Source organism: Schistocerca americana, chromosome 3 (assembly GCF_021461395.2).
Source record: "Schistocerca americana isolate TAMUIC-IGC-003095 chromosome 3, iqSchAmer2.1, whole genome shotgun sequence".
NCBI classification, from domain to species: Eukaryota; Metazoa; Arthropoda; class Insecta; order Orthoptera; family Acrididae; genus Schistocerca; species Schistocerca americana.
Genome location: NC_060121.1, coordinates 410,817,990 through 410,845,966, shown reverse-complemented (window position 1 = coordinate 410,845,966; position 27,977 = coordinate 410,817,990). Strand labels below are relative to the sequence as shown.

The 27,977-nt window shown below is 41.6% G+C and overlaps 1 protein-coding gene across 2 annotated transcripts in view; it reads right to left on the bottom strand.

Moving 5' to 3' along the window:
- Window positions 1-27,977, bottom strand: part of LOC124607449 (DNA mismatch repair protein Msh3-like) — a 365,016-nt gene that overhangs the window by 77,663 nt on the left and 259,376 nt on the right. For both annotated transcript variants that reach the window (XR_006978833.1, XM_047139784.1), the window contains exon 16: window positions 48-234. Coding sequence is in view for 1 of the 2 variants with exons in the window: in XM_047139784.1 (XP_046995740.1) it covers window positions 48-234 (187 nt within the window). In the remaining variant the exon portion in view is untranslated. The remainder of the gene's footprint in view (window positions 1-47; window positions 235-27,977) is intronic.

Sequence of the window (27,977 nt, the reverse complement as noted above, 5' to 3'; positions counted from 1 at the left end):
TGTTCCATAGCATTATCCATGCTCATGTGTCAATCTTAATGTGTTACCTTGGATTTGAGGTAGTTCAAAGCTGCTGCAGCCAGAGCAGCTCCATCATAAGTACTTGTACCTCTCCCAAATTCATCCATTATAACTAACGACTGGGTTGTTGCTTGGTTCAAGATATTTGATGCTCCCTCAGCTTCAACCATAAATGTGCTCTTCCTTTGCAAAATGTTATCTCCTCCACCCATCCTAAGAAATAAAAAAAATTTCTGTAGGTAAAAATAGGAATAAATTATTTCTGTGAGGAGTGTGGTAGCTTTCTGCATTTTATGGCAACAAAATTTGATATTAAAGCACAGGTGTCATATCATCGTCACATATATTACACTGTTTTTAGGAAGAATATGCACTATGGTTAAAATTTCAGAACTGGTTTCTTTCTTGTAAAAAGGTTTTCGTTGAGAGTAGCAGTGATATTATACTGTGGAAAGAAATATGTGAACAAAAATATCAAGAACTCTGATGTACTTAGATGAGAACTGTACAAACAATATTCTGCTTTTCTTCAATGATACCTACTACGTAAGCCTTCATTCAGTTTAAACAAGAAACTCTCTTGATCAAAGCATTTCAGAGGCCTAAATATAAAACAATAAAATATTACCGTTTCCTTGCCAAAAAAAAATTTCACAAGAACAAAACCTAATTAATACAAACAACACATGTAATAGTAGCTTCCTTAATACTTCTGACCACAACATTTTTCAGAATGTAAAATTTGTCCATATATCCTTTGAATATATCTGCAGTGGGCTGCTAGAGTTACTTTCCTATGATAAATCCTCATTGCATGAGCTGGGCAGAAAAAGCTGTCCTGCAAGAGAATGCTATAGCCATAGAGTTTTCCATTCATCATGTTCATTAGAGCCTAATCCAAATGAGAACCTTCAATTCAGTCAAGATATACACTGACAGAGAGAAGATAAACACCTGCCAAAAAGTGGGAGTTTTTCCATTATTTTTACCAGTCTGAATCAGATGCAGCTCCAACAATAACCACTATGGCTAAAATTACATTGTCAGCATTTCATTCTGTAGTCTGTAGGCTGCATAAACAATTACTCTCATTAAATCACTACATTCAATATGTGCCTCCACATATACTTTGTCAAATAACAGACTCTTCATTATCACATTTTCTTGTCATATAATTCATATTCTTCTCATGATCACCACAGTAAGATTTGTTACATGTACCTTCTTATCATCATTTCCACATTCTTGCTATTGATAACCTTACTTCAACAAAGAGGCCTACTCATGAAATGAATCCTTTTATATATCATCTGATGTATTGACAGTTTGGTGGTAACCTAGGCTACCACAACATTCGTACCACCACCTCACCGTATGTCAACGTTCAGCAGGACATTAGGTACTGGCCCATTACATGTTGTTTGATCAGCCCGTGCTAAGCTCAGCCAAGAGGGAGCAACACCTTCAGGCACCACTGACAGCTGCACATCCAGAGAACTGTGCACAGCAAAGGTGACAGATGCTAACTCAATTAATGCTCCTTAGTGTCATGGATCTCCTCATAAGTGTTATCACTTGTTAGGGAAGTTAGCCCCCCTTCAGGAACCTACATATCTATCATTTGACGAAATGTGTTGTTTGCTGAATTCCTGTTATTGCAAGCATACTCAAGTGATTTCCATAAGAGTGGAGTTTTATCAGTACAGAAAGCAATCCCGTTAGTGCTATCACAATTGGGCTGCAGAACAGCAGGGGTTTACTCACAAGTGTCATTTCATTACTGCTAAATCTCCTGAATATTACACAGGCACTATGATTAGACATGCTATCATACAAACAGCCCACAGCAAGGAAGTTCAAGGACCCCTCTTTAGAAGTAGTACTCAATATTGTACAGGCGTTTGAAGTTTCTCATTGTGCTGGTCATCAATTAGATCCTTGGACAGACATAGCTGCAGTCAACTCAGACAGCACCAGGCAAATGCATTCTAGCATGCTCTTGGAAGCAGAGGTTGCAGCGGTGCAAAATGTTTGACTGCCACATTCCACACAAGCACGGCCAAAACAGAAAACTTTCTGCAAGCCACTGACCTCCTCCCCAGCCTGTTTTGTTCAACACAACTGGCCAGCTTGTCCACAGTGTTGGGCATCATGCTGCACGTGTCATAAGAAATGCCATATTGCAACTGTGTGCAATACTTGGTCTGGTTCAGCAGTGCTGTTCACATCTCAATCTGTGGACATTAATGTTGTTAGTCATGTTTGTGAAGATATTCTAACTGTCTGTAACAAACTGTTCACTGATGTGTCTGTTGGTGGGACTCTCTTACACCTTCAGGTGGATACAGCTGCAGCAGGCTTGCTACTTAATTCTAGTACTTATCTATGGCTTAGTTCTCCTCCATTGTTGGCTACTTCACACCTTCTTGTCAGTTACAATAAATAGCAGTTTCCTCTTCTGGGCCAGTTTACTGCAGAAAAAAACATACAAAATGGTGATTTGGCTAGTAGTATTCCTCACAGTGCATTTATGGAAAATTTGTTTGGTTTGGACACTTCCCAGGCTTTTGGATTTACAGCCTCAGATTCTGTCCATGATATTGTTGGATATTGTACCCCATCAAGAGATGCATGATTTGTGCAAAGAATATTTGGCCCTTTTTTCAACTGGCCTCAGCAAGCCTCCTGACATCGTAGTGCACAGTGCGACCCTGTTTCTTCCATGTCAAATATGTATCACTTACACAACACATACAGCTGAAGGTAGCATTGTCTAGACTGATTCCTTTAAGCTTCAAAGAACCCATTTTGCCTAGTCAATGGGCTACACCACTGGACATTAACAAGAAGCCAATGGGCAAACCCTGTCTTTACGACGACTTTAAGGTCACAGTTAATTCCCAATCTGTGGTCAATACATAGCCCATTTCTCACCCGGACAAACTTATGATGAAGTTGGTGGGCAGACAATGTTTTTCAAAACCCAGTTTGTCAGAAGCGTATTTACAGCTGTCACCTGATGAAGAATCATTTCAGCCTCTTGTTGTGAATATGCCTTACAGCCTCTACAGGTACAACCACTTTGTTTCTGGCAATGCAAGTGCCCCTTTAATTTTCAACATTACTTGGAACAGTGTTGTATTAATTACCTCAGTGACACTGGTATCACCAGTCCCATTACTGAGGATCATCTTTGCAACCTTCATCTTTTGCATGATGTGGGTCTCAACTGTAATTTGGAGGAGTTAGATTTCTTCCAATCGTCTATAGAATATTTGGGACACGTTATCTCTTGACAGGAGATTCAGCCATCTAACAGCCACACTGCAGCTATTGTGGCCCTCTCATGCCGTTCAAATTGGAAGGAGCCTCAAGTATTCTTATTAGTCAAAGTTGCATATTACCAAAAGTTCCTCCCGCAGGCAGCTTTGGTTTCCTATCCTCTTAATCAGCTGCTTCAGAAAGGTGCAGCATTTGAGTGGACCCCTGCCTGCAACCATGCACTCAAAGACATTGAAAGACAGTTTCTGTTCTGCCCCATGCATGGCCACCCATCAGCCAGGGCTCCAGCTTGTGGTTGCAGTGGATGCATCACAATATGGTGTGGGGCCCATGTTGTCTCAAAGCTGTGTTGATCATTTGGAACAACTCATCACTTTTGCATTGAAGATGCTGAATGATGTGCAGTATAATTACTCTCAAACAGAGAAGATGGCTCGCATTATTATTTATGCTATCAAGAAGTTTCATGTGTTTCTTTAAGGTGTTAAGTTTCATCTAGTGACTGATCACAAGCTATAAGTGTCTCTTTTTAATCTTGTTGCTGACTTGCTGGACAAGATAGCTCATAGATTGTAACATTAGGCTCTGTTGATTACTAATAATTATAAATTCATTGCCATTCTTTGGCTCACCATTGAAATGTAGGTGCTCTTTCACATTTGCTGATGGGACCAGACCCTGGTTTTGATCAAGATTAAGTGCACTGTTTTTTCCTCAAAAAGGAAGCTCACAACACATTGGATGGATTTTCTGCTGCCAGTTCTTGCATTACTCAAGCTGTCACTACTGATAACATTCTTCATCAAGTGCAACAATTTGTTCAGCAAGGGTGGCCTCTGCAGCCTCTGGCCCATTTATTGGATCTCATTCACAATTATTTTTTGTTGAAATACAGACCCATCCTTGTTCATGATGTTCTTTTGCTGTCAAGAGAAAACACTGTTTCATGAGCGGTTGTTCCAGCAACTCTCTGGCAAGACATTTCTTGCCTTCTGCAACAGGATCATTGGGGTATTTCAAATGTGGAGATGCTTGCTTGTTACCATGTCTACTTCCCCATAAAAGATCATGAGCATGAACATCTAATCACTGCTTGCTCTAAATGTGCAGATCATTAAGCCTCTCCCCAAAAATGTCATTCCCCGTGCCCTGAGCCATCACGACCATGGGTGCATGTGCATGTCAACTTTACCAGCCCATTTTTGGATGCTTATTAGTTAGTGGTCACTGACGCCTATTCCCAGTTCCCATATATCGTCAACTGCCACTCCACCACAGTGGAGGCAATGGTGCATCCTGTCATCGTTTATCTACCCTGCAACCTGGCAACTGACAATGGTCCTCAATTCATCTCTCAGACTTTTGATGATTTCTGTGCTCACCATGGTATATACTATGTTCATGCATTTCCATTCTACCCTCCATTGAAGCAGGTGGCAGAAAACTTTGTCTGCACTTTTAACCCTTAGATGAAGAAGTTTATTGGTGGTGCTCCTGTGGACAAGGCCTTCGTATGCTTTCTGAGTTCCTAAAGGTCCACATCCATCAGCTGCCAGCCACACGTGGTGTGGCATCCACTGTTCTCTGCAATGAGGCCTCCAAGGGGCCCTCCAGCGACATGCTACGGGCTAGAGACTCCTGTCTCAGCCATCACATTTGGATGCCTTGAGCATAGGATTCTGGCAGCCACCAGAATCAACTCTGACCCAAAGTGGGATCTGGCCTCCTCCACCTCTTCACATACCTCCAAGTTCATACACTCTTCTCACACCTGGCCTCCTTCCTCACCTCTGCTGTCTATGGCCTTTCCCCTGATTCTGCCCTATGTATGCTACAACACCGTGCTCACCCTCCTCTATTTTTGTTTTCAGCCCTCCACCAGTTCAGCAGTACCAGGGCATGGACAGCCACACAGAACATCCACAGGGTCAGCTGGTGCCACTTCTACAGGAGCTGTAACTCACTCCCTGGCCCCAGGATGTCTCCAGGTATCCAGTATCATTGTAATTGTTCCTGGCAGCTCACATTTGCCCATAGACATCTGCCATGATGAAGCCATCACCGTCTGAGCTTCTCTTTTCTATCACCTCTGTTTTTTCTTGTTTTTACATCTTGCCAAAATCCTGATATGAAAGATCACAAAAGTAGAGGGCATAGGAAAAGTTTCACCTCCCTTTTAAGTGTTTTCGAGTACTATCTGTGCAGCAGTTATTTTGTTTGTGATCATAAAATCTATTAATGACGCTTTTGCAATAAAAAGGAGCATCACCAATAAACTTCTTCATCTGAGTATTAAAAATGCAGACAAAGTTTTCTGCCTTTTTGATATTTATCTACTTAAAAAAGATGTTTACAATTTTCCATTTGCTAAATTCTGTGAAAGATTTTGCTTTCTCATGTATTTTATGAGTTCTCTGGTCACCTTGGTCTCTACCTATATTCTGAATTCTAACACTATTCATTTCTTTATTCATTTGTTTTATATACAGAACCTCATAATTTTTGTTAAGTTAATCCAAATGCCTTTTTTATGTCAATATGTTATCATTAATGAAGATTTAAGCAGACTAGAAATCAAGCCCAAAATAGTCCAAAATAACTGCTTTTCAAAAGTGGTAATCTTAAACAAAAGGTTATCTGAGCATGCCTCCACATCTGATTCACAATTTTGCAGTCACTCATGTTACATTTGACACACATAGGTGGCTGGCTTTTCCATTGTAACATATTCATTTTGGAGTTAACATTTCCAGATGTAGTTTACTAGTATCATTTAATTTCACTGAATTTCACTACATTAATCCTCATCAATTCAATCAGTTTTATGCTATAATTATAAACAACTTTGTTGTTATGTTTGAAGAAGCATTAGAGGAAGATTTCTATGAATAGATTTATAAAGCAGACAATGTAGATCGGAAATTTAACTCTTTCTTACACATATTCTGACAAAACATTGAGTCTTGTTTCTCCCTGAAACAAACAAGGGTAAAATAGAATAGGGGCAAGAATAAGGGATGGATAATTTCTGGGATTAATTTTCTTATAGGAAGGGAGAGCTCTACTTAATTCAGAGGACAAGCCATAGTCGAAAGTTGAAATTCCATATGCACCAGTTGTGTAAAATGCCCCATAATGTTATTAAAAAATTTAAACACATGCACTATACTCAAAAGATGAAAATAAGGCAAAAGTAATGGCATTTAGCCTCCAGAAAACATCTCTCACAGAAACAATGAAATATTCAAATTACTGGCCACTAAATTTAATGATCACTACCCCATAATGGAAGCAAACATGGCACCCACTAACAAACAAACCAATAAAGATGCATTATATTTACTCCTACAGACACTGCATCAACAGACATTAGTTTCAAAAATACAATCGTTCGGGTGGTTACAAAATTTTTCAGTTTAGTGAAATAGTAATTCTGCTGGAAATGGTGATGTTTCTAGCAGAGTGTTAAAATCATGATTTACAATTAGGTTTCTCTGTAACCAATCAATGATTCAGGGCATATTTACTGACAGACTTAGGAATGATGATGTAATATCCACCTACAAATGGGCAAACAAGCAGATCATCTCTAATTACAGATCTGTTTCATTCCTTCCAGCTCATTTAGAAAGTGACCTATGACTGAATACTGACTCATTTATCAGAGAAGAACTTGTTATCCACATCTCAGTAAAGGATGAAGTACTGAAATAATTAAAAAATAAAAATTATCCCATTACTGTAATTTATGACCTTGTCAAAGCCTTTGGTTGAGTGGATCAAAATTTGTCCTAGGAAAACTAAAGTGTTATGACATTAATGGATTCCTTTTTTCATGGGTGGAATTTTTCCTTCAGATAAGAAATCAGAGGGTCATAATGACAGACTGTGTTACAGGAATGAAACTAATCTCAAAATGGGGGAATAAAACATGTGGGTTCCCAGATGGGTCAGTACTGTGCCCAGTCTTGTTCTTAAACTACATAAGTGATATTCAATTACTTCAAAGATTTTAGATGGTGGTTCATAAACTACTAGCATACTAATTATGGTGCCAAATCCAGCAGCACCACTCACTGTTCACATGATAGCTGAACAGGCTGGCAATGGTTCACAGGCAAAAAATTCGTTTCAACCTCACAAAGACTCACATCATGTGATTTCAAACTAAAAAAATTATTTCCTAGCACCAGAAGTAAACATTATACACTAAATGAAACATTTTGCACACCTCCTCAGGGTACAGATGGATAACACGTTGAAATGGAGTTATCACATAAATAAACTAATCAAAAAGCTCAGTTCAGTGGGTTTTTCCCTCAGAAGTGCCTTTCATCATTATGACTTGACAAGAAGAGTTAGTTTATATTTCATTCATTTTGTATAGGCCATCTTTGGACCACATTATTTCAACTGTCTTGCTTTATGAGTTCTGATGTTTGCCCAGTGCTCCGGCATTAATTCTCGGTGTTGCTCCTTCCTCTCCTGGGTCCAAGCCTTAACAGTTTTTAGTTTTAGCTTTTCTTGGAAACTCTGCCACGCCATAAGTTTCTCCTTGAGAGGAACATGCTCCAAGATGTCATCGTGGGTGATGCCGACTTTTTTAAGATCTTTCTCCACCTATGTGAACCAGGCCCATTTTGTTTTCTTATCCTGAAAGTAGGTGATCCTACGATTGGTGTGTCTACCAGGGTTCATTTGGGTCATATGTCCATAAAACATAATACTTCTTTTCTGGATGGTACCAGTTATCTTCTCTATGTGGAAATACAGTTCATGATTATGACGTATTCTATATTCCCCATTCTCTTTGATAGGACTTAAGATCGTTCTCAGAATCTTCCTTTCCTTGGCCTCCAGTTTTTCAACTAGGCCTTTTTTTGTTCATTACTAGGCATTCAAAAGCATTCAAGACTTCTGGACAGATAACACTGCAGTAATGCCTTAACTTTGCATTGAATAATATGGATCTTTTGTTGTAGATGTTTTTGGTTAAATGGAATGCCATTGCCATATTGTTAATGTGTGATATGAAGGCTTCTTTCTCTGATAAGGTGGCTGTTATCTGTTCTCTGAGATATTTAAACTTTTCAACTCACTTAATTTTGCCTTAGTTTATATATTTTGTATTATAGTTACCGTATTTACTCAAATCTAAGCCGCACCTGAAAAATGAGACTGAAATCAAGGAAAAAAAAATTTCCCGAATCTAAGCCGCACTTGAAATTTGAGACTTGAAATTAAAGGGGGGAGAAAAGTTTTAGGCCGCACCTTCAAATCGAAACAATGTTGGTCCATTGTAATATGAGACACAATTTAGGTCGAATGAATGACGATACAGCTACAGTAGTTTGGTTCGAGTCGTAAGCTTAGCAGTTAAGCTTTCCCAGGTAGCCACTGCTATGTGTCAGGCGCTCTGTCCGTATTTGTACGGGTACCCTTCCTTTTTCACGTGCTTTGTCTTGTTTGAATTGATTCCTTATTTTTCTTTGATCTGATAAGTGCCGTTCTCTTTGTTATAGGTGTTGACGTCACTCTAAGCTGAAGATGCTTTGTCGCATTCTGATAATGTTTACGGCCTGTCGCCACTCGCGTCATGGCTTGCTTTTGTGCATGCTACTGCCGCCTTTTTTTTTTTTAAAGTAGTGGAATCGTCTCATTAGCGAAACAATGGCAAGAGACTGCTATTTGTTGTTACTTACACTGCTGCGTTCTTTGATAATGATCGACAAGAACCAAATAATAGACTGCGTATGATAGATAGAAGATCTAAACGAGAGTTTAGCAAAAATTCTCCGTTTGAAAAACTTTGCAGACGCCTCTTTAGTACATTACATTCTGCACAGAAATTAGAGTCATCTTAGATTTAAAAATTTGGTCAATTGCCGTGCTTCATTTCTGACTGTATCACTATTACGCATAAGAATAATACAAATATAAACATGACATGTATATGATGACTGTTAATATCAAACCCAGACAACCAGAAATAGTACCACTGACAAAGACTGGAGGAATTAGCAACAATAATTGAAGAAAAGGTCTGTCAGTCATTGCCACTGATTTCAACAGGGCACACCAACATCAAGGAACAAAGTCATAAACCCATACTGACAATGCAACTGTCAGACAATGTCAAAAGTTCTCAACGAAACAGATACGACTGACTCCTGCAACAATTCAATCATTCTACAAAACAACTGTCATTTGGAGAATAGAGGACACCACGGCAGTGTTTTTCCATTACAGGCACTCTGGGCATTTTAAAGAAAGAGAAAGTGTGTTTTACAACTATTATGCAACAAGACTTCAAATAAAAGGCCAATTCTGTCCATACCAGACAAATACAAATGAAAAAACCCAATCTGTGAGACAGACCATCACCGTACCATGATCAAGGTCACTCTCCATTCCCTGTCATTATGCAGAGGATCCAGCAACTCATACTGCTGCTGGAATCAGAAACTCTAAATGAGACAACTATCTTCATAAGTGAGGCCATGCCAAATGAAAATCATCCATGAACAAAATTTGCCAAGATGTCATAAAGACACATTGATATCATCATCAACCATCAGCCTCTCTAGGCACTGGTCAATTTTGGAGTGACATTTTCTGTGAAGCTGGATTCTCATCACTGCTAGGTGAAAACGGTTATGTCCTCAGATTCAAAAAGCATAATGCTAAAGGTGGCATATGGAAAATATGTCCAGCTGACAGGAGACTGTGTTGGGACAGAAATTATCAATGACAGAACACAGTCTTTCGAATTTGTTGTTTTACCAGAATAGAGGCATAAAGACGTTATTGGAAGGGGCTTTTTACAGGAATCACAAGCCATTACATACTGAGGAAGACTGGAGCTTCAGACTGAAGAAGCTACTCCAAGTTCATGCAATGAACGAATCATGAAAGGTTGCCAGAAAATAAAAAGTAAAAGAAATCATCTAGGTAAAGCCTGGTAACTTAGGTGGAGACATACAGTACCAGTCTCTTTTGCCAGTTCAGTATGAGGTCATACGACTTAAGAAGCCACCAATTTCACCCTCACTGATTGCAAATTGAATGCAAAAGGTGACACAGTTATGTACCATCTGTAAGCAAACAGCCCCAAAAGCAGTATACGTTCTAAGACGACGAGAGTCATGGGCTGTCTCCTAATATTACATCAGTCCACCTTTTGCCCAGAGTAGTGCAGCAACTTACAAGGTATGCACTCAGCAAGTCGTTGGAAGTTTGCTGCAGGAACACTGAGCCATGCTAACTCCATAGCCATCCATAACTGTGAAAGCGTCACTGGTGCAGGATCTTGTGCATAAACTGACCTTTCGATTATGTGCCATAAATCTTTGATGGGATTTATGTCAAGCAATCTGGGTGGCCAAATTATTTGCTCAAATTGTCCACTATGTTCTTCAAACCAATTGCGACCAACTGTTGCCTAGTAACATGACATTATTATTTGGGAACATGAAGTCCATGAATGGATGCAAATGGTATCCAAACAGCCAAACACACCTATTCCCAGTCAATGATTGGTTCAGTTGGACTAGAGGACCCAGTCAATTCCATGTAAACACAGTACACATCATTACGGAGCACCACCAGCTTGCACAGTGCCTTATTGACAATTTGGGTCCATAGCTTTCGTGGGGTCTGCACCATACTCCAACACTACCATCAGCTCTTATCAACTGAAATCAGAACTCAACTGAGCAGGTCACGGTTTTCCATTCATCTAGGGTCTAACTAATATGGTCACAAGCACAGGAGAGGCGCTGCAGGCAATTCATGCTGTTAGCAAAGCCACTCACATTGGTTGTCTGCTGCCATAGCTCATTAATGCTAATATTCTCCACATTACCTAACAGAGACATTTTTCATACATCCCATACTGATTTCTGCAGCTATTTCTCACATTGTTGCTTTTCTAACAGTATTATGAAAAGGATAGTTGCTACTGACCATATAGCAGATATTGTGAGTCACAGATAGCACAACAAAACGACTGCAAGAAAATAAGCTTTCAGCCAACAAGGCCTTTGTCAAAAATAGATGACAGAAACACACACACACACACACACACACACACACACACACACACACACACACACACGCACACACATTAACGCAAATGGATCTCACACACACAACTGCAGTCTCTGGTAGCTGAAACCACACTGCGAGCTGCACCAGCACTGCATGGTGGGAGAGGCAACTGGGTGGGGGTAAGGAGGATGCTGGGATGGGGAGGGGGAGTGAGAGGGAGAGCAGGGTAGGGATGGAGGGTGTTGAAGTGCTGCTGGGGAGCGTGAAGGGATGACATGGAGAGAGGGTAGGGCAGATAAGTGCAGCTGAAAGGTTAGATGGAGGGCAGGCGGGGGGTTAGTGGAAAAGAAGAGAAGTATAAACTCTGGGTGTCTTTCAAGGGACAGAGGGCTGTGTAGTATGAACAGCGAAGGGCTGGAAGGGGCGAGGACAATGACTAACAAAGGTTGACACCAGGAGGGTCACGGGAATGTAAGATATATTGCAAGTAGAGTTTCCACTTGTGCAATTCAGAAAAGCTGGTGTTGTTGGGAAGGATCTGTATGGCACAGGCTGTGAAGCAGTCATCAAAATGAAGAATGTCATGTTGGCTGGCATGCTCACCAATAGGGTGGTCCCAGTGTTTTTGGCCGTAGTTCATCAGTGGCCATTCATGCAGACAGCTTGTTGGCTGTCACGCCCACAAAGAATGCAGCACAGTGGTTGCAGCTTAGCTTGTAAATCACATGAATGCTTTCACAGGTAGCCCTGCCTTTGATGGGATAGGTGATATTTGTGACCGGACTTGGGTAGGTGGTGGTGGAAAGATGTATGGGACAGGTCTTGCATCTAGGTCTATTACAGGGATTTGAGCCATGAGGTAAGGGGCTAGGAGCAGGGGATGTGTAGGGATGGACAAATACACTCCTGCTCATAAATTAAGGATAGTTGCAGAATGTGTGCCACACAACGTGGCACTAAACAAAACTGGCACTAATAGCATAGGCACATAGGGAACACACACAGATTTGTAAGTCCACGGTATTGGTGATAAGTTGAGAAAACCGTCTCGTAACACATGTGCTACAAAACGCTACTGTTTCCTGCACATGTACCCCAACATCAATATGGGATATGATCACCATGCACACGTACACAGGCCACACAATGGGTCGGCATACTCTGGATCAAGTGGTCGAGCAGCTGCTGGGGTATAGCCTCCCATTCTTGCACAAGTGCCTGTCAGAGCTCTTGAAGTGTCGTAGGGGTTTGAAGACGTGCAGCGATACATTGACCGAGAGCATCCCAGACGTGCTCGATGGGGTTTAGGTCTGGAGAATAGGCAGGTCACTCCATTCGCCTGATATCTTCTGTTTCGAAGTACTCCTCCACAATGGCAGGTTGTGGGGCCATGCGTTATCATCCATCAGGAGGAAGGTGGGACCCACTGCACCCCTGAAAAGGTGGACATACTGGTGCAAAATGCCATCCCGATACACCTGACCTGTTACAGTTCCTCTGTCAAACACATGCAAGGGTGTATGTGCAACAATTATAATCCCACCCCACTGGCACTAATAGCATAGGCACATAGGGAACACACACAGATTTGTAAGTCCACGGTATTGGTGATAAGTTGAGAAAACCGTCTCGTAACACATGTGCTACAAAATGCTACTGTTTCCTGCACATGTACCCCAACATCAATATGGGATATGATCACCATGCACACGTACACAGACCACACAATGGGTCGGCATACTCTGGATCAAGTGGTCGAGCAGCTGCTGGGGTATAGCCTCCCATTCTTGCACAAGTGCCTGTCAGAGCTCTTGAAGTGTCGTAGGGGTTTGAAGACGTGCAGCGATACATTGACCGAGAGCATCCCAGACGTGCTCGATGGGGTTTAGGTCTGGAGAATAGGCAGGTCACTCCATTCGCCTGATATCTTCTGTTTCGAAGTACTCCTCCACAATGGCAGGTTGTGGGGCCATGCGTTATCATCCATCAGGGGGAAGGTGGGACCCACTGCACCCCTGAAAAGGTGGACATACTGGTGCAAAATGCCATCCCGATACACCTGACCTGTTACAGTTCCTCTGTCAAACACATGCAAGGGTGTATGTGCAACAATTATAATCCCACCCCACACCATCAAACCACAATCTCCATACAGGTCCCTTTCAATGACATCAAGGGGTTGGTATCTGGTTACTGGTTCACGCAAGATGAAAACCTGGCGAGAATCACTGTTCACACTACACCTGGACTCGTCCGTGAACATAACCTGGGACCACTGTTCCAATGACCATGTCAGTGGAATGCACCTTGCAGGTATCTGGGCGAATAAACCAAGTCTGTTCAGTCGTCTGTAGACTGTGTATCTGGAGACAACTGTTCCAGTGGCAGTGGTAAGGTCCCGAGCAAGGCTACCAGCAGTACTCTGTGGCCATCTGGGGGCACTGATGGTGAGATATCGGTCTTCTTGTGGTGTTGTACACCGTGGAGTCCCATACTGTAGTGCCTGGACATGTTTCCTGTCTGCTGGAATCTTTGCCATAATCGTGAGATCACACATTGTGGCACACAGAGGGCCCGTATTATGACCTGCTGTGTTTGACCAGCCTCCAGTTGCCCTAGTATTCTACCCCTCATAACGTCATCAATATGTGTTCTTTGAGCCATTTTCAACACACAGTCACCATTAGCACGTCTGAAACCATCTGCACACTTACTCGCTGCACTGTACTCTGATGAGCACCAACACATCTCTGCGTATGTGGACTGCTGCCAGCACCACTGTGCGATGACTGCAGGTCAAATGCACTGCATGGTCATACCCCGAGGTGATTTAAATCTGCTAACTGCCCACCAGAGCATTGTTTCACCATATGTCAGCATTATCCTTAATTTATGAGCATGAGTGTATATTGTGTAGGTTTGGTGTATGGTGAAATACCACTCTGGGAGGGGTGGGAAGGATAGTGGGCAGGACATTTCTCATTTCAGGGCATGACAAGAGGTAGTTGAAACCCTGGCAAAGAATGTAATTCTGTTGCTCTAGTCTTGGATGGTAAGGAGTTACGAGGGAAATGCTCCTTTGTGGCCAGATGGTGAGACTTTGGAAGAGGGTGAGAGACTAGAAAGATAAGGCTTGGGAGATTTGTTCTTGTACAAGGTTGGGAGGATAATTACTGTCTGTCAAGGTCTCAGTGACATATTTCGAGAGGGATGGCTCATCACTTCAGATGTGACAACCACAGTTGGTTAGGTTGTACTGAAGGGACTTCTTGGCATGGAACGGGTGGCAGCTGTCAAAGTGGAGGTATTGCTGGTGGTTAGTAGTTTTGATATGGACAAGGTAATGATGCAGCCATCTCTGAAGTAAAGGTCAGCATCTAGGAAGGTGGCTTGTTGGGCTGAATAGGACTAGGTGAAGCAAATGGGGGAGAAACTGTTGAGGTTCTGGAGGAATGTGGATAGGGTGTTCTCACCCTCAATCCAGATCGCAAAAATGCCATCATTGAATTTGATCCAGGTGAGGGGTTTAGGGTTCTGGCTGTTTAGGAAGAATTCCTCTAGATGACCCATGAATTGGTTGGAATAGGATGGTGCCATGTGAGTGCCCATAGCTTTACCCTGGATATGTTTGTAGTGGCAAAGGTAGTGTTCAATACCAGTAAGGCCATGGGCATTAGAGAGGGGCGTTAGGGAGGTGGCATCAATAATGAAAAGCAGGACACCATGTGGTAAAGGGACAGGAATTGCGGAGAGTCAGCAGAGGAAATGGTTGGCATCTTTTATATAGGAGGGTAGATTCCAGGTAATAAGTGAAATAGTGAGTGCCAACTGGAATAGAACAGAGAAATAGTGAAGGGTGGGGAGGAGTCCGTAGGATGAGACACAAGATGATGAGGCACCGGAAGTGTGTGGGAAATTACATGTGAAAATACAGGACATTGATCAATTTGAAGGTACAGAGTTAATAATATTGGCAGGAGTATTTCACCTCATCTAGTCACATCTGCTGTCCCCCTTGTTCACACTTATCCACCCTCAGACCTGCAGCCATGGTAAAATAATTATTTTTATTTATATCTTTTCTTTGATCTCATTGTGACTTCATGGCAACTTTAGTGAGTTTTCACCTTTTACTATCATTGACTCCCTCAGATTTCATCTTTCTCATCTGTTTCATTTTTCTCGTGATTTTCCCCATGTATTGGGTGTACTTTTATGAATTTTTTCGGGCATAATTTATGTTATTTATGGTGTTTTTTGGTTTTTTCCCACCACAATGGATCCTTGCCTCTTACATCTGCGTCAATACAGAAAAGTTTCCTTATCCCTAGCAAGAACTCAGTACTATTCCTGCACTGTTGCTTGGCTCATGGAATACCCCCAAATGGCCTTACCATCAAATTCCACATCTTTGACTGCTACCCCTTGTTCCATAATGATGTCCATCTGTTCAGATTCCACCCTCACTAATATAGTCCTGCAAAACCATATCAACCAAACTGAAACCTCCATGCAGTACTTTCTCTCCATCCATAAAATTCTCCTATGTAATCCCAAAGTCCTGGAACCCATAACAGACACTGTAACTCTTGCCCTCCAGGAACTAAAGTAATATTCACAATGCCACCTCAAAAACCTTTACACCCTGCTCACTTACTACTCCTGCCTTGGAATACCACCGTCCACCACCTCCACAATACCCTCCAAACCTCCCCTATGATCTCTCATCATGGCTAACAAATCTTGTCTCACAGAACTTCTACATTTACCCGACCATCCTAAACTCCCTCCCAACACCACACAGAATCCAGAACCTAAACAGACCCGAAACACAGTCAGGCACCTTTCCTCCATAAGCCTTAGCCCCACATAAATATCTGTCTTTTCCAAAGCCTCACCTTTTGTCCCACTTGCAAATTCAGCCATGCAGGAGTTGTTAAAGACTTTCTCTCCTTCTGCCAGTCCTTATAGTGCAAATACTTTTTTGCCACCAAACCTACCAATCAGACTTAACCAAAGACCATTTTTTAACACTGCCTGACACACTCCACTACTCTATCCAACTGTGATCCAACCCAACTGCCCCCAAATGTCCCCCTGTTAACTTTCCAGAACTTCTTAACCTCAAACCTTGCCTCACCATCATTCTACAAATCCCTCAAGATGCAAACTAACCTTACATCTGCAGAAAGAACTGCAGTCACCATCTAAGAACTGATCCCGACCTTATAATCCTACCTGCGGACAAATGCTCCACCACTGTTGTTTTGAACTGCAAGGATTGCCTGGCAGAAGGACTCTGGCAGCTGTCAGATACACCCACCTACAAACCTTGCTACAGTGATCCCATTCCAGAAATCCAGCAGCATCTCCTGTCTCTCCTCAAATCCTGAGGCCATCCCAGAACCTCCCCCGAGTCCATCTCTCTGCTTAACCCTACCACTCCCCACACTCCTGCCATCTACATGCTTCCTAAAGGCCATACATCCAACCACCCAGGATGCCCCATCGTAGCTGGTTACCATGCCCCACTGAGAGACCCTCTGCTCTCATAGACCAACACCTTCAGCCTATTACCCAGAACCTACCCTCCTACATAAATGATATCAACCATTTCCTCCACCGACTCTCCACTTTACCACATGATACCCTGCTTGTCACTATTGATGCCACTTCCCTTTACACTAACATCACTAATGCTCATGTCCTTGCTACTATTGAACACTACCTTGTCCAATGCTAAACGGATTCCCAACCAACAACCTCCTTCCTAGTCACCATGACCAACTACATCCTCACCCAGAATTACTTTCCTATGAAGGCATTACCTATAAACAAATCTGGGGTAAAGCTAAGGACACCCATATGGCACCATCCTATGCCAACCTATTCACGAGACATCTAGAGGAATCCTTCCTGAACATCCAGAATCCTTTTACCTCTCTTCGTTTGCACTAACCTCCCATCCTCTGCCCTCCATCTAACCTCTCAACTGCACCTAGCTGCCCTACCCTCTCTCCACTTTGTCCCTTCATGCTCTCCAGCAGCACTTCAACACCCCCCTCCCCTACCCTGCTCTCCCTTCCTCTCCCCACCCCAGCCCCCTCCTCATTCACACCCAGTTGTTTCCCATCATGCAATGCTGCTGCTGCAGCTCACAGTATCACTTCAGCTGCCAGAGACTGCAGTCACGAGTGTGAGTTGCATTTGCATTAGTGTGTGTGTGTGTGTGTGTGTGTGTGTGTGTGTAAGAGAGAGAGAGAGAGAGAGAGAGAGAGAGAGAGAGAGAGAGAGAGAGAGAGAGAGAAAGAAAGAAAGAGCATGTGTTGTCTATTTTTGACAAAGGCATTGTTGGCCAAAGCCAAAACAGGAGGGGGGGGGGGGGGGGGGCGGGGGACAGACCTCCACAAAGGACTTATTCAAATTGATATTCAAACAGATATCAAAGGAAAATGTAAAACTATAATCTTCCTCGGCCAATGGGTGAAGGTGCGATGCTGCAGTGCAATTTCACCATACAGTTGGTAAGGATAGTAAATAAGAGACATGTTGATACCAGGGCACAAAGTCTTTGCAAATTTCATATTGCGTACTCAGTTGGGCAGTAAGTATGACTTGCAGAGAGATGAATGAATAATATAAGCAGGCATCTGCATTTGAGAGAGGATGTGTAGTTGGGCTCAAAGAAGCTGGCTGGGGTAATCAGCAAACTGACATTTGAATACATGTGATGTCACTGTTTGACAATATTGACAGGAATGGATGAACTATGGTGAAAAACAGCATCAAGAAGGTAGTGATCAGCCTAGAGAGATTACAGAACATCAGGACCAAGTAATTTGTCAGAGAGGCACTTGCTTCCTGGATTCATCATCATCATAGATCCAACGTGCAACTGTTACTTCAGTAACTACAAGGATCATTAAGAGGCAGCTAACAGGTAACAGGAAGGGGGCCGAGCTCATTGTGCCCTTTGCATCAACCACCATTTACTTCAGTACACCAAGAAGATGGTTTTCAGTGGTGTTGAGCACACTCTGCTTGGAATCTCATTGACTGGACTAGAACTGTCTTCAGTAATGAGTCTCGCTTTCAACTGAGCCCTGATGACCAGCAAAGGTGTGTCTGGAGATGCCCCTACAGCAATGGGATACCAACTTGACTGTCACTGGCCATATGGCCTGATAACCAGGAGTGATTGTCTGGGGCCACTTCATTTCATAGCAGGACCCCTGTGGTTGTAATGCACGGCACGCTTAATGGCACAGCTGTACGTCAACGATGTTCTAGGCCCTGTTTTGTTGCCCTTCATGACAATCCAACCTGGGCTTACATTTAAACAGCAATATAGTGCTGCCCACACGTGGCAAAAGTTTCTACTGCTTGTCTTCATTCTTGACAGACCCTACCTTAGCCAGCATGGTCACTGGATCTCTTAGCAACTGTGAACATTTGGAGCTTTATGGACAGGGCCCTCCAACCAGTTTGGGATTTTGACATCTAAATGTCAATTGGAAGAATTTGGCATGATAACCCTCAAGAGAACATCAAACAACTCTATCACTAAATGCCAAGCTGAATAACTGCTTGCATAAGGGCCACAGGTGGACTAACATTTTATTTACTTGCTCAATTTGCAAAGTTCTTTCTCTTGAATATATAATACATGTTTTTAAACTGTAATCATTTGTTTGTCTGTACATGCACATCACATCTACTGATTTAAATCAAGCACTTATCAATTCCAGGCCTGGGATTTTTGATGATACTACACACTGATGCTGCTAGTAATAGATAAAGTTAAGTCTCCAGACTACTCTCCAAGTCCAAGAAGAATTACCCTAAGACTGAGAAAGAGAGCAAGAACTTTGTTTTGACTCTACTTATATGGAAATATATAGTAATCAAAAATACACAGTCCTTAGGGTTTCAGATTTAAGGTATGGTGATAATCTCATTAATTTATGAAAGTGGTTTGAAAAGTTCTTGGAACAGAATAGAAATAAAGGACTTACATCACTGAAACTTTTTTTATTTTCAATGTAGTCTCCTCATAGATTAATGCACTTGGTCCAATGATGTTCCAGTGCCTTCATCTCATCTTGAAAATGAGTTTCCTCCAGACCTGCAAAATAGTTGTCAACTCCGGCTATCAATTCTTCATTTGAAGTGAATCTTCATCCGCCAAGAAAAATATTCAGTTTTGGGAAGAGATGAAAGTATGACGAAGCCATATCAGAAGAATAAGACAGATGTGGCAACAATTCATATCTTAGTTCATGTAATTTTGCCATGGTGATGGCACATGTGTGCGGGCACACATTGTCTTGATGGGAGATGGAAATGGAAATGTTGTGTGGCTAGGGCCTCCCATCGGATAGACCGTTCCCCTGGTGCAAGTCTTTCGAGTTGACGCCACTTCGGTGACTTGCATCTCAATGAGGATGAAATAATGATTATAAGGGCAACACAACACCCAGTACCTGAGCAGAGAAAATCTCCGAACCAGCCAGGAATCGAACCCAGGCCCTTAGGTATGACATACCGTCGTGCTGACCACACAGCTACCGGGGCGGACGATGGAAGACTTTCTTCCTTGCTAAACCTGGCCTTTTTTGCATATCTTTTGTTGCAATTTGTCCAGGAGGTAAGCATAGTATTCTCCAGTAATTGTTTGCCCAGTGGGGAGATAATCTACAAACAGAATCCCCTTTGCATCCCAGAATACTCATGCCATGACCTTTCCCACCAAAGAAATTGTCTTTGCTTTCTTTGGTGACAGAGAATCAGCTTGTTTCCACTGCTTTGACTGTTGCTTTGTCTCTGGGGTATAGTAGTGCACCCAAGTTTCATCTGTGGTAACAAACCAGCCCAAAAAATCTTCTTAGTTTCTTCTAAAATGGGCCAAACATTGTTCTGATATACCCAATCTCACGCGTTTTTGATCCAGTATCAAGAATCATGGCACCCATCTTGCAGACAATTTTTCATTTCTAATTCTTCAGTGAAAATGTGATACACTCTTTCAGATGACAACTGGAAAACGTGAGCAACTTCATGCACTTTCAATTGGCGGTCCTCCATGACCATTTTGTGCACTTTTGCAATGATTTCTGGAGTAGTGACACATCTTGGCCGACCACTGTGCAGATCATAATCTAAGCTCTCCCAACAAAATTTAAATTCATTTGTCCATTTGGCAACAGTTGAATATGAAGGAGCAAAGTCCCCCAGTGTATTCTGGAAATCAGCATGAATGTCCTTTGCTTTCATATCTTTCTATACAAAGTACTTAATCACTGCTTGAATCTCAATTTTTTCCATGTTCATAAATCACTACGTGGAAACAACAACAGAGCCACGTCACCACCACAGCTCTCTTCCAAGAGCACTGACATGGCACATGTTTACGGTCAACAGTCCAATGAATATCATCGTGTGAACAATTCATTATGCTAGTGCTGACCTCTCATGGTGATTCTGAGAACTTTTCAAACCACCCCCATATATTGACTGCACGTCATTTTTGCACACATTGTCAGCTTGCTGCTTCCATGTAAGTCATCGTTTACGTATAAACCCAAATTTACATTCCGAACAAGTTTTTGACAGAATTTCAATCACGATATTTTGAATATTTGGACCCCTCAATGTAAAGTGAATAATATTTGTTTTTTCTCTCTTTACTTTTAAGCTGTCTCATTCAAAGTGAATTTCAAGCCTTTTCTATAAAGTTCTGAATATCTTCAATTAGCCTGGGCTTACTGTCTGCACAACAGACACCAGATGTGTCATTGGTATAAATAGTGATCACATGCTTGTTACCTACAAAACATGGGAAATCATTTACATGACATATAAATGAGAATGGACCTACAATAGAGCCCTGAGGAAGATCAAAACATGTATTTCCTATCCTGATTAACTCCTCTCCAGCATTTCTCCATTGTTGTTGTTGTTGTCATTGTCGTCTTCAGCCCTGAGACTGGTTTGATGCAGCTCTCCGTGCTACTCTATCCTGTGAGAGCTTCTTCATCTCCCAGTACCTACTGCAACCTACATCCTTCTGAATCTGCTTAGTGTATTCATCTCTCGGTCTCCCTCTACGATTTTTACCCTCCACGCTGCCCTCCAATGCTAAATCTGTGATCCCTTGATGCCTCAGAACATGTCCTACCAACCGGTCTCTCCATTATCATATATTAATTTCTGTGCACTGTTGTCTACCTTTTAAATATGTTTCCAGTGAAACCATTCATCGCAGTTTTTGATAAGAGTACATCATGATGTACTCTGTCAAAAGCTTTTGATATGTCCAGGAATACTCCTGCTTCTTGTGACTTTTTATTTTTTTCAAGTACATAATGAACAAATTAAAACTGCTGTTGACATGGTACTTCATCTTCTGAAACAATGCTGGAAATCACCTAACACCTCAGCAGTGTTGTAAAGTTTCAAGGTTCCTTTTAACATTATTTTCTCAGTCACTTCGTTAAATGTTGAGATTAGGGCAATGGGTCTGTATTTCTGAACATGCTTTCTTTCCCCTTCCATGTGAGGTTTTGATTACAGCCAGTTTCAAATTGTCAGGAAATATATTATCTTCAAGAACACGGTTTATTAAATGAACTAACGGTTTCACTAGTTCATGTATGGATCTCTTCAATTGATATGGAGAAATTTCATCGAAACCTGCCGCCATTTTGTTTCTGAGGCTGTCAACAAGCTGCAAAATGTCATCTGTGCTTACTGCAGGTACTGCACCGCAGCTATGTTCATTAGTGGACTCAAATGTATGCTGTGTACCCAGTTTCATGCAGACATCACTTTTGACAGTATCTATAGTCATTAAAAATGTTAGTAACTAGAAGGCACTCAGAAATTATATCATTATTCACAGTTAATTCTGTTGTGTTGTTGTTGTGGTCTTCAGTCCTGAGACTGGTTTGATGCAGCTCTCCATGCTACTCTATCCTGTGCAAGCTTTTTCATCTCCCAGTACCTACTGCAACCTACATCCTTCTGAATCTGCTTAGTGTATTCATCTCTTGGTCTCCCTCTACGATTTTTACCCTCCACGCTCCCCTCCAATACTAAATTGGTGATCCCTTGATGCCTCAGAACATGTCCTACCAACCGATCCCTTCTTCTGGTCAAGTTGTGCCACAAACTTCTCTTCTCCCCAATCCTATTCAATACTTCCTCATTAGTTATGTGATCTACCCATCTAATCTTCAGCATTCTTCTGTAGCACCACATTTCGAAAGCTTCTATTCTCTTCTTGTCCAAACTATTTATCGTCCATGTTTCACTTCCATACATGGCTACACTCCATACGAATACTTTCAGAAATGACTTCCTGACACTTAAATCAATACTGGATGTTAACAAATTTCTCTTCTTCAGAAACGCTTTCCTTGCCATTGCCAGCCTACATTTTATATCCTCTCTACTTCGACCATCATCAGTTATTTTGCTCCCCAAATAGCAAAACTCCTTTACTACTTTAAGTGCCTCATTTCCTAATCTAATTCCCTCAGCATCACCTGACTTAATTAGACTACATTCCATTATCTTTGTTTTGCTTTTGTTGATGTTCATCTTATATCCTCCTTTCAAGACACTGTCCATTCCATTCAACTGCTCTTCCAAGTCCTTTGCTGTCTCTGACAGAATTACAATGTCATCGGCGAACCTCAAAGTTTTTATTTCTTCTCCATGAATTTTACTACCTACTCTGAATTTTTCTTTTGTTTCCTTTACTGCTTGCTCAATATACAGATTGAACAACATCGGGGAGAGGCTACAACCCTGTCTTACACCCTTCCCAACCACTGCTTCCCTTTCATGTCCCTCGACTCTTATAACTGTCATCTGCTTTCTGTACAAATTGTAAATAGCCTTTCGCTCCCTGTATTTTACCCCTGCCACCTTTAGAATTTGAAAGAGAGTATTCCAGTTAACATTGTCAAAAGCTTTCTCTAAGTCTACAAATGCTAGAAACGTAGGTTTGCCTTTCCTTAATCTTTCTTCTAAGATAAGTCGTAAGGTCAGTATTGCCTCACGTGTTCCAGTGTTTCTACGGAATCCAAACTGATCTTCCCCGAGGTTGGCTTCTACTAGTTTTTCCATTCGTCTGTAAAGAATTCGTGTTAGTATTTTGCAGCTGTGACTTATTAAGCTGATAGTTCGGTACTTTTCACATCTGTCAACACCTGCTTTCTTTGGGATTGGAATTATTATATTCTTCTTGAAGTCTGAGGGTATTTCGCCTGTTTCATACATCTTGCTCACCAGATGGTAGAGTTTTGTCAGGACTGGCTCTCCCACGGCCGTCAGTAGTTCCAATGGAATATTGTCTACTCCCGGGGCCTTGTTTCGACTCAGGTCTTTCAGTGCTCTGTCAAACTCTTCACGCAGTATCATATCTCCCATTTCATCTTCATCTACATCCTCTTCCATTTCCATAATATTGTCCTCAAGTACATCGCCCTTGTATAGACCCTCTATATACTCCTTCCACCTTTCTGCTTTCCCTTCTTTGCTTAGAACTGGGTTTCCATCTGAGCTCTTGATATTCATACAAGTCGTTCTCTTATCTCCAAAGGTCTCTTTAATTTTCCTGTAGGCGGTATCTATCTTACCCCTAGTGAGATAGGCCTCTACATCCTTACATTTGTCCTCTAGCCATCCCTGCTTAGCCATTTTGCACTTCCTGTCGATCTCATTTTTGAGACGTTTGTATTCCTTTTTGCCTGTTTCACTTACTGCATTTTTATATTTTCTCCTTTCATCAATTAAATTCAATATTTCTTGTGTTACCCAAGGATTTCTACTAGCCCTCGTCTTTTTACCTACTTGATCCTCTGCTGCCTTCACTACTTCATCCCTCAAAGCTACCCATTCTTCTTCTACTGTATTTATTTCCCCCATTCCTGTCAATTGCTCCCTTATGCTCTCCCTGAATCTCTGTACAACCTCTGGTTCTTTTAGTTTATCCAGGTCCCATCTCCTAAAATTCCCACCTTTTTGCAGTTTCTTCAGTTTTAATCTACAGGTCATAACCAATAGATTGTGGTCAGAGTCCACATCTGCCCCTGGAAATGTCTTATAATTTAAAACCTGGTTCCTAAATCTCTGTCTTACCATTATATAATCTATCTGATACCTTTTAGTATCTCCAGGGTTCTTCCATGTATACAACCTTCTTTCATGATTCTTAAACCAAGTGTTAGCTATGATTATGTTGTGCTCTGTGCAAAATTCTACCAGGCGGCTTCCTCTTTCATTTCTGTCCCCCAATCCATATTCACCTACTATGTTTCCTTCTCTCCCTTTTCCTACACTCGAATTCCAGTCACCCATGACTATTAAATTTTCGTCTCCCTTCACAATCTGAATAATTTCTTTTATTTCATCATACATTTCTTCAATTTCTTCGTCATCTGCAGAGCTAGTTGGCATATAAACTTGTACTACTGTAGTAGGTGTGGGCTTCGTATCTATCTTGGCCACAATAATGCGTTCACTATGCTGTTTGTAGTAGCTTACCCGCATTCCTATTTTCCTATTCATTATTAAACCTACTCCTGCATTACCCCTATTTGATTTTGTGTTTATAACCCTGTAGTCACCTGACCAGAAGTCTTGTTCCTCCTGCCACCGAACTTCACTAATTCCCACTATATCTAACTGCAACCTATCCATTTCCCTTTTTAAATTTTCTAACCTACCTGCCCGATTAAGGGATCTGACATTCCACGCTCCGATCCGTAGAACTCCAGTTTTCTTTCTCCTGATAACGACATCCTCTTGAGTAGTCCCCGCCCGGAGATCCGAATGGGGGACTATTTTACCTCCGGAATATTTTACCCAAGAGGACGCCATCATCATGTAATCATACAGTAAAGCTGCATGCCCTCGGGAAAAATTACGGCTGTAGTTTCCCCTTGCTTTCAGCCGTTCGCAGTACCAGCACAGCAAGGCCGTTTTGGTTATTGTTACAAGGCCAGATCAGTCAATTATCCAGACTGTTGCCCTTGCAACTACTGAAAAGGCTGCTGCCCCTCTTCAGGAACCACACGTTTGTCTGGCCTCTCAACAGATACCCCTCCGTTGTGGTTGCACCTACGGTACGGCTATCTGTATCGCTGAGGCATGCAAGCCTCCCCACCAACGGCAAGGTCCATGGTTCATGGGGGTTAATTCTACATGATTAATTTTAGTTTTAGATGTGTTGTTTCTGATTTCATTTACAACTGACCAGCAGGACTTTGAGGCATAATCTGAGCTTAGTATCTGTTGGGTATGTCTTTCTGCTTTTAATCTCCTGACTACTCTTGAGTACTGGTATTTGTTCTGGTTGTAGATTTCTTTACGTAATTTGGAGTTATCAATCTGGATAAGCTATGCTGTATTCCATTCTTTCTTTCACATATTTTGCTCTAACACCCAATCAAACATGTTTTCATTTTAAAGAGAGATTTTCTGACTACTCACTTTTGAATGGGATGATACTCTTTATGCGCCCAGTCAGAAGTTCTAAGAAAATGTTCAACTTATTGTTGACCCCCAGTTGTAGTAATATGCTGAGGATAGCGATAAACACATATACAAAATGCAGTAGTATCATGAACACAAGGTATAAAAGGTCAGTGCACTGGCAGAGCTATCATTTGGATTCAGGTGATTGATTTGACAAAGTTTCCAATGTGATTATGGTCACATGAAGGGAATTAACAGATTTTGAATGTAATATTCTGAGATCCACAGTGTCAAGAGTGTGCCAAGAATACCAAATTTCAGGCATTACCTCTCACCACAGACAATGCAGTGACTGACAGTCTTCACTTAACGAACGAGAGCAGTGGCATTTGTGAAGAGTTGTCAGTGGTAACAGACAAGCAACACTGCCTAAAATAACTATAGAAATCAATGTGGGATGTAGGATAAATGCATCCATTAGGGCAGTGTGGTGAAGTCTGGCATTAATGGGCTATGGCAGCAGACGACCAATGCGAGTGACTTTGCTAACAGCACAACAGTATCAGCAGTGCCTCTCCTTGGCTTGTGACCACATCAATTTGACTGTAGATAACTGGAAAACAGCGGTCTGGTCAGATGAGTCATGATTTCAGTTCACAAGAGCCAATGGTAGTGTTCAAGTGTGGTGGAGACCTAACAAAGCTGCAGACCCAGGTTGTCAACAAGGCACAGTGCAAGCTGGTGGTGGCTCCATAATGGTGAGGGGTGTGTTTACATGCAATGGACTGGTTCACTGAATGGAAATGGTTATGTTCAGCTACTTGGAGACCAATTGCAGCCATTCATGGACTTCATGTTCCCATATAACTACTGTATTTTTACAGATGACAATGCACCATGTCACTTGGCCATAATCGTTTGTGACTGGTTTGAAGAACATCATGGACAATTTTAAAAAATGATATGACCACCCAGATCACCCAATATGAATCCCATCAAACATTTATGGGGCATATTCGAGAGGTCACTTCATGCACGAAATCCTGCACTGGCAACACTTTCACAATTATGGATGTTTAAAGAAACAGCATGGTTCAATATTTCTGCAGGGAACTTCCAATCACTTGTTGAGTCCATGCCATGTGAAGTTGCTGCACTATGCCAGGCTAAAGGAGGTCCAATATGATAGAAGATATCCCTTGAGTTTTGTCACCTCAGAGTAGCCGATTCCCTAGGTTCCAGACTTAAACTATGTCTGAGCTTAGCAACATTGTTTGCAGATAGTATTTCCTTGTGCTTGTATATTTTTCTTGCTTTGAATTTGGTACTACATTTCAGAGTGTATCTTCCCAAAAGATCCACCAGGATATTTGGTAAGATGGGCACAGAAGCTTCAGTATACAATATCCTAGTAATACACAAAAATGGACACAAACATGTAAACTGTATTTTGCAAAATCCATTGGAGGAATTTTACCACACCAATGATATCCTAGTAATCACTGCAAAAATAACATTGTACCTGAACAAGATCCATCATTCCTGAAGGCCATGGTACAGTACCAAAAATGGCATAAAGACAATTTATTACAGAGATGTGGTGGTTTCTACTACTCTTGCCTGAGCTGTATCACAAATTCAACATAGTTAGCACTTGGCATTATATTGTAAAGGGCTACCAGAGAGAACCATTAAGTCAGAGCACACCACCTTACAAGTTATATCCGATGTTACGGAATCCCTGGAACATATTAATTTTACAGCCATGAGCATCAAAATTAACTCATTCAAATACACTCATATGCAAGTCTCTAAGCAAAAACATACTAGATTCAAAATACTGTCTCTGCTTTAGATATTTCACTTAACAAAGTTAAAATAATATTACACATTCACAAGCTGCATTGTACCGCATCCACATGGTCATTAACAATATAAATAAACTGGCGGAAAAAAACTGCAAGACCAAAGAATAATTAACGTAGAGTAATGAAATTTCAGGAATACAAATGTCTAGATAACATACTTAAGTGATTACCATTGCAAGATCACAGGTTAATGTAGGCGTGAGGTTCACATTTGCAATGTGAAATGTTACCTTAGAAACCAGTGTAACCGCTAGAATGTTCAATGCAAGTATG